Here is an 8,492-nt window from a genome sequence, read left to right as displayed (position 1 = left end):
TGCTTGGTGATGGTTGTCGTGGTTAGGATTCTCCTAGTTTGCGATCAATATACTCGAAAGTCGATTGATAGCTTCCTCCATTCGCTGAAGTCCTTCGTGAACTATACCGAGTCTTGATTCCAAGTGCTCAATAAGTTCTTTGTTAGTACCCATTAGTAACCCGGCTCTGATACCAATGATAGGTCCCAACACAGAGAATATAAACACTAAGATATTTGTCCTCTTCAGGTGAGAACGTACCACACTTTTGAATGCAAATACTTGATGATTCATTAATGAAAATGTTGACTACTTAAATAAGCAAAGCCAAGCATTACAAACCAAAATACAAGGGAAACTACAACTAACAAATAGAACTTAACAAATGTAAAACAGAATGCAAATAACAGAGCATAATTAACAGAAGATAAATGACGTAAAACTCGCAACACTTCATTCCACTTCTGCACATTGAGCTATGACCCAGTCTTGCATGCAACTCACGTCCCCAAATATTTGGGATTCGGTTTACGCCCCCTCTCAGATCGTCGTGGCTTAACAACCTATCTCTTTAGGGTCACTCTTTTTATTCTGGTTATTGCATAGAGACAATTCAAATGGGGTCGGTTTACGCTTGCCTTCTAGTTTTTTTTAGTTTCAGGTCTTTTACAAATTTAGATCTAAGTGACCTCAAACTAATTGAAGGAGCAATCCCCAATGATATTTGCACCTTAATCTCATTGAAGAAATTAGATGTAAGTAGAAACAATTTTCTAAGTATACCTGCTGGCATCAGTGAACTTACAAATCTAAAAGACCTCAGACTGGGGCATTGCCAGAGTGTCATAATAATTCCAGAGCATCCACCAAGTATCCGAGACGTAGATGCACACAATTGCACTGCCCTTTTTCGAAGCTCATCCAGTGTATGCACATTGCAGGGGTTACAGTTCCTATTCTATAATTGTTCCAAACCAGTTGAGGACCAATCCAGTGATCAAAAGAGAAATGCATTACAAAGATTTCCACATAATGATGCGTCTTCCTCTGCTTTTGTTTTCTCTGTAACTACCACACCTGTTGTGATGCAGAAATTGCTGGAAAATATTACATTTAGTATTTTTTTTCTGGCAGTGGAATTCCCGAGTGGATATGGCATCAGAATGTGGGATCGTTTATAAAAATAGAGCTACCTACAGATTGGTACAATGATGACTTCTTAGGATTTGCTCTCTGTTCTATTCTTGAACATCTCCCTGAGAGAATTATATGTTGATTGAATTCTGATCTTTTTTATTATGGAGACTTGAAGGACTTTGGTCATGATTTCCATTGGAAATGAGACATTGTTCGGTCATAACATGTATGGCTAGGTTATCAACCATGTTTCTAGTTGAGGTTGTTTCAATTCAATGACCCTAATGACTGGAATTACATTGAGATTTCTTTTGAAGCAGCCCACAGATTCAACTCAAGTGCATCCAATGTGGTGAAGAAGTGTGGGGTATGTCTTATATATGCAGAAGATCTTGAAGGAATCCATCCACAAAATAGAAAATTGTTAGGAAGTGTCCCAAATTCCTAATTAGTATAGATTCATTTTTTGTAAAGAATATTATATAGAATATTTCTAGGTTGATATATTAAGTTTGTTGGAAATATCTCTGTGATGTCCCACATCGGATAGGGGAGCAAGTTCCTGGCGCTATATATGTAGAGACTCCTTTTAACCAAGTAGACGCGTTTTAAAGCCATGAGGGCCCCCTTGGGTCCAAAGCGGACAATATCTACATGGTTGGATGCGGGTCGTTATAAATGGTATCAGAGCCGATCCCCGACCCCGGTGTGGGGGTTTGTTTGGCTCCGTAAGGGGTGTTTGTCTGTTTGGCCCCGCAATCCCATGGGACACAACGAGGACATTGTGTCTGCATGGGAGGGTATTTGTGATGTCCCACATCGAATAGGGGAGTAAGTTCCTGGCGCTATATATGTAGAGGCTCCTCTTAACCAAGTAAACGCGTTTTAAAGCCGTAAGGGCCCCTTTGGGCCCAAAGCGGACAATATCTACACTGTTGGGAGTGGGTCATTATAAATGATATCAAATGTAACGCCCAAGTATTTTTTTTAAGGGTAATTTAGGAAATTACTAATAATAATTAAATTAGTTAATTAATTAATTTAATAAAGTGGAAGATGGGTAAAAGTGTAACTTTACGAATAAATACCCTAGGTATAAATTAGAAATTCTATTTCTTTCTGTTCTTTTCTGAATAGAGTTCCTGTTCGCAAAATTTCAGAGAACGTAGGTTGGAGTCAGATTTCAGGGTTGAAGAACAGATCTCTATAGGTAAGATTCTAACCCCTAGTTTAATATTTTAGATTCATTGATTAATTTCAAACACATCAGATATCTTTTAGAAAACCCAAATCTAGATTAGGGTTAGTTTATTTTTATTTTTAATTCGTTTTAATATCAAAATAATAAAAAAAATTAAGATTTTGATTTTATTATTGGAATTTGGGAGATCTTAAGTTTTATTAGATGAAAAAAAAAGAAAAAAAAAATTCCTTGGAAAGTTTCGATTTTAGGTTAGGGTTAATTTTATTTAAAAAAATAAAAAAAAAAAAAAAAAAAAAAAAAAAAAGAGAACGCGTGTGCACAACACTGGAAGGAAGGAAGGAAGGAAAAAAAAAAAAGGGCGTACGCGTGTACTGTGCTACTGGAAGCAAGGAGAAAAAAAAAAAAAAAAAGGCGTGTGCCAAATGGAAGGAAGCCTTTTATATATATATATATAATGAATCATGATGATGGCAATGGAAAAAAAAAAAAAAAAAACTTGCTTTTTGGTTTGGTGTACCCGAGACAACTAGGTAATGGTTGAGTGGCTTTTGAATTGGTTAATTAAAATAATAATAATAATATTTAGTTTTAGATTAATAAATAAGATAATAGTAATAATGGTTTTTTTTTTGTAATAAATAGAATGAGAGATTTAGCAATATATATATATATATATATATATATATAGAATTTTATAATGAAATAAAATTGTAATTTAATTAAATTAGTAATGTGTTATTAGAAACAAATTGGGAATTTATTAATTATAATTAAATAAGGAATAGAGTAATTAAATTATTACTTTGTTAATCAAAAATATTAATCTTAACATTTAGAAATTTTAGGATTATCAGATTTATATTTTGAGGTAAATAGTAATAGTGGTCTTTTTATTGTGTTAGGTGAGGAGTAGACTTTTCAGGGTTATTTTTCCTTCAAGATCTTTGCATATTTTGAGGTAAGGGAAGTTAATGCAATATTTATAAAATTAAATTATCTTATATGTTATTTTGAATTGTGGAAAAGAAAATGATATTTTGTTACCATGCATGGATCAAACTGTTTTGCACTAAATATTATGTTGGAATATTTTGTTTTATTTATGACACAAAATATGGAGATATTATGTTGTGTAAATTTGAATACTTGAATAAAAACATCACTCTGGTTTATTTGGCCCTTGTTAACGGGATATAATAGTTGACTATTCGGCCCTGTCAACGGGATATAATAATTGACCTTTACATTTCATGGTAGGAATGTAATTGATTTGGACCCCAACCTCTAGGGGTTTGGTTAGAGGTTACTAGTACTAGTAGTGTTTGGTTCCTTCCACCAGGAACAATTTGAGGCTAGACACCCATTTGAAAAGTCTCACCTAATTGGGCATTTGATATTTGATAACCAGAGTAATGAAAATTGAATGGATTTGATTGAATCTTATGTGAAAGTGTTTGAATTTGATATGAAAATGGTTAGTTGAATTTTGAATATATAGTATTTTTGAAACTCTGATATTTGATGAGAAAAAAAAAATGATATCTCCTATTTGAAATGAAAATATTTGATCCATGAACTGCATTAATATTCCTTATTGGGTTGTGAGCTCATTCCCAATTGTTGAAAATTTTTCAGGTACTCTTAGTTCGGGTGAGGAGTGATGGCTAGGCTGAGGAATGGTCATCATTAGGATTTGACTTAGGATTTTATGTTGGATTTTGTTTAACTGTTAGTTATGTTCATTTGGATCCTTTGGTATTTAGAAGTTATTTGGATATTGATCATTCAAATTTTATGTTAGATCAAAGTTGAGTTTTGGAGATTTGAAATTTGTTCTAGTACTTGAATTGTTTAAGTTTGTAATTTTTTTGACAATGGATTTTGGATAGTGGATGTTTTAGTGTTGAAATCGAATTTTCAGGATCTTAGATTTTGTTCCGCTACTCTGAACAGGTACTTGGTAATTGGTAACTTCCGATTACAAGATAATTGTTTGGGTCAGGTTACACTATAAGCCTTCGGGTTTGAAGTGTGAAATGACCATCACGCCCTTGGAGTGGGTCTTGGGGCGTGACAGAGTGGTATCAGAGCACTAGGTTTTGATCTTGATGGGAATTTGAATTGGTTTAGATTGGGGATAGATGAGTGACGCATTTGTTTAAGTTTTAGTTTCATTTAGTATAAATTCCAATTCTTTCTTTATTTGGAAATTTTCTAATTGATTCTTTAGTGACTAATTTAGTTATGCCTTATTATTTTAGGACATCATGCCACCAAGAAGAGCAGCTTCTTCACAAAACAGTCAGGCTAATGATGATGTACCTCCAATTGAGGGTTTGCCTCCTGTGAGTGCAGAAGGGATCTATAGGTATCTTGGGACACTAGCTGGTTTAGTTGAACGCCAAGCTCGAGCTGCTGGGACTAATGTTCAGGGACAGTCTTCATCTTCTAGGGGTAGCTCTTTTGATGACTTCAAGAAATTGGGTCCTCCTTACTTTTCTAGTGCTACAGATCCCACAGAGGCAGAGGCTTGGATCCTTAAGATGGAGAAATTCTTTGGTGTAATAGATTGCTCTGAGGAGCAAAAAGCCTCTTATGCAGCTTTTATGTTAGATAAAGAGGCAGATCATTGGTGGCGTATGACTAGGAGACTTTTGGAGGATCAGGTACCCATAACATGGAGACAATTTAGGGAGGCTTTCTACAAGAAGTATTTTCCTAACAGTGTTAGGCGGCAGAAGGTGGGAGAGTTTATTCGTTTGGAACAGGGGGATATGACTGTGGCTCAATATGAGGCTAAATTTACAGAGTTATCACGTTTTTCCCCACAATTGATTGCTACAGAGGAGGAAAAGGTATTAAAGTTTCAGGATGGATTGAAGCCTTATTTGAAGAACAAGATATCTATTCTGAAGCTTGGTGTCTATTCAGAGGTTGTTGATAGAGCCCTTATAGCAAAGAAAGATAATGAGGAGCTTCATTAGTATAGGGAACAACAAAGGAAGCGAAATAGGAGTGATGGTGCTCATGGTAATCAAGCACAGCGAAGGTCTACATCAGGAAGAAATCATAATAAAGGGAAGGCAACGCAGAATTTAGATGGGCCTTGTCCTACTTGTGGTAAGAAGCATGGGGGTAGGCCATGCTATAGAGAGATTGGAGTTTGCTTTGGTTGTGGGAAGCAAGGACATTTGATCAGAGATTGTCCAGAGAATAGGAAGTTCATCACTGGGAAGCCTAAAGAGGAAAATAAGGAGGATAAACAGAAACCCAAAGCCCAAGGACGGGTGTTTGCTATGACTCATCGAGATACTCAGGCCACTTCTGATGTGGTGACAGGTACTCTCCGAATCCACACCTTATTTGCTAGAGTCTTGATTGATCCTGGATCAACACACTCTTTTGTTTCAGTATCTTTTGCTGGTTTGTTGGGTTTGCCTATTGCTAGCATGGACTTTGATTTGATTGTTGCTACTCCTATGGGAGATTCTGTTGTGGCCAATAGAATGCTTAGAAATTGTATTATGATGATTGGTTATAGGGAAATGCCAGTTGACTTAGCACTCCTTGACCTTCAGGATTTTGATGTGATTTTGGGGATGGATTGGTTAGCTTCCTACCATGTCTCTGTTGACTGTTTTGAGAAAAGGGTGACATTTAGTATTCCTGGTCAACCTAAGTTTAGCTTTGAAGGGAAGCATGTGGACAGACCACTGCGTATGATCTCAGCCTTGCGAGCTAGTAGCTTGCTCAAGAAGGGTTGCCAAGGATTTTTGGCTAGTGTGATGAGTAATGAAAGTGATTTGAAGTTGGAAGACATACCCATAGTAAGGGAGTATCCTGATGTCTTTCCAGAGGATTTGCCTGGCTTGCCACCAGAGCGAGAGGTGGAGTTCACCATCGATCTGGTACCAGGAACAAGTCTTATGTCTAAGGCCCCATACAAGATGGCACCTGTGGAGCTTAAGGAGTTGAAAGTTCAGCTTCAAGAGTTATTAAACAAGGGTTTTATCAAGCCCAGTGTTTCACCTTGGGGAGCTCCTGTTCTATTTGTGAAAAAGAAAGATGGCTCAATGAGACTTTGCATTGACTATAGGGAGTTGAATAAGGTGACAGTGAGGAACAAGTATCCCCTTCCTCGGATTGATGATTTGTTTGATCAGCTACAAGGTGCTTGTGTGTTCTCTAAGATTGATCTTCGGTCTGGTTATCGTCAGTTAAGGGTTAGAAGTGAAAATGTACCCAAGACTGCTTTTCGAACTAGATACGGGCATTATGAATTTTTGGTTATGCCTTTTGGTTTGACTAATGCACCTGCTGCTTTTATGGACTTAATGAATAGGGTATTCAAGCCCTATCTAGATCAGTTTGTGGTGGTTTTTATAGATGACATATTGGTATACTTAAGAAGTAGAGAGGAGCATGAGGGTCATTTGAGTATTGTATTATAGACCCTCAGAGATAAGCAGTTGTATGCTAAACTGAAGAAGTGTGAGTTTTGGTTAGACCGAATTTCTTTCCTTGGGCATGTGGTAAGCAATGATGGCATCTCAGTTAACCCTGGAAAGGTAGATGTTGTAGCTAATTGGAGAAGACCTAGTACTGTGATTGAGATTCGAAGTTTCTTGGGACTTGCTGGTTACTATAGGCCGTTTATAGAAGGGTTCTCTAAGATTGCCCTACTTTTAACTAAGTTGACACAGAAGGGAGTTAAGTTTGAGTGGTCTGATGATTGTGAATGTAGCTTCCAAGATTTGAAGAATAGATTAGTGTCAGCTCCTATTTTGACTATCCCTTCAGGTTCAGGAGGATTTGTGGTGTATAGTGATGCCTCTCATCAGGGTTTGGGTTGTGTTCTTATGCAGCATGGGAGAGTTGTAGCTTATGCTTCTAGACAGTTGAAGCCTTATGAAAGGAACTACCCTACTCATGATTTGGAGTTAGCTGTTGTGGTTTTTGCACTTAAGATTTGGAGACATTTTCTTTTTGGTGAAACTTGTGAGATATTCACAGATCATAAGAGTTTGAAGTATCTATTTTCCCAAAAGGAGTTGAACATGAGACAGAGAAGATGGATAGAACTACTTAAGCACTATGATTGTATTATTCAGTATCATCCTGGAAAGGCGAATGTTGTAGTTGATGCCTTGAGTAGGAAGTCAGTTGGTTCTCTAGCAGCTATTAGAGGCTGTCAAAAGCAGTTACTTGAAGAGTTGAGGAGTCTATAAGTCCACTTTCGAGTTATGGGCTTAGGAGCACTTGTAGCAAATTTCAGAGTACAACCAGACTTAGTTGGGAGAATTAAGACCCTACAAAAGAATGATTCCCAATTAGTGCAAGTTATGGAGGAAGTTAAGATAGACAGTAAGCCTGATTTTGTTTTGTCAGATGATGAGATCTTAAGATTTGGGACTAGACTTTGTGTCCCAAATGATGAAGACTTAAGGAGGGAGCTTTTAGAGGAAGCTCATTGTTCCAAGTTTGCAATCCACCCAGGAGGGACAAAGATGTACAAGGATTTGAGGCAAAACTATTGGTGGTCAGGTATGAAGCGTGATATTGCACAATTTGTGGCTCAGTGTTTAGTGTGTCAACAGGTGAAGGCTGAGCATGGATATTTACTTACCAAAGTTTTATTTTAATATTTAATTTTGCCCGTGTGATTGTTTTATTTTAATATCTAAATAGACTAAAGTAGAAACAAAAAAAATAATTAAAATTAATTTATTTACCAAAGTTTTATTTTAATATTTAATTTTGTGCATGGATATTTACTTAAATATAACATATGCAAGTATAAATAATAAGTGCAACTTGACAATGTTTTCCATGAAAGTTAAGCTATTGTAGAGGTTGTATAAGGATGTGATAAGAGACAAAAGTCATCTTATTCTATGAGACAATATATAACAACCATTATAGTTTGTTTCCCTTTGAAAGGTGGTAGACCTTCAACAAAATCCATGGAGATATTAAAACATCTTGTGATGGAATGAGCAATGGTTTTAGTAAACCTTATTAAGTGCATAGCATTAGAAAGGCATTGGAGTTTATGGTTTACCAATTCCTTTCAAATTTTAAAAAAATTACAATAGTAAAAGAAAGTGAGCAATCTCTTTTGGTCATTGCAATGCATGGTTGCTATACTATATAATGAGGTTTGACTTAGTAG

The 8,492-nt window shown here is 36.3% G+C and overlaps 1 protein-coding gene across 1 annotated transcript; it reads left to right on the top strand.

Annotated features, from left to right (window-relative positions):
- Nucleotides 1-4,587: 4,587 nt before the first annotated feature.
- LOC117905648 lies at nt 4,588-5,304 on the top strand. The gene has a single exon (XM_034818532.1). It carries the CDS (start codon nt 4,588-4,590, stop codon nt 5,302-5,304), a length of 717 nt encoding a protein of 238 aa, XP_034674423.1.
- The last annotated feature ends 3,188 nt before the right edge of the window (nt 5,305-8,492 follow it).

Source organism: Vitis riparia, chromosome 18 (assembly GCF_004353265.1).
Source record: "Vitis riparia cultivar Riparia Gloire de Montpellier isolate 1030 chromosome 18, EGFV_Vit.rip_1.0, whole genome shotgun sequence".
In the NCBI taxonomy this organism is placed as follows: Eukaryota; Viridiplantae; Streptophyta; class Magnoliopsida; order Vitales; family Vitaceae; genus Vitis; species Vitis riparia.
The sequence above is the reverse complement of the archived record's forward strand: the minus strand, read 5'-3'. Positions and strand labels throughout refer to the sequence as shown.

Coding starts and splice junctions, on each gene's coding strand:
- LOC117905648 (XM_034818532.1), top strand. CDS start 4,588: ATGCCACCAAGAAGAGCAGCTTCTTCACAAAACAGTCAGGCTAATGAT.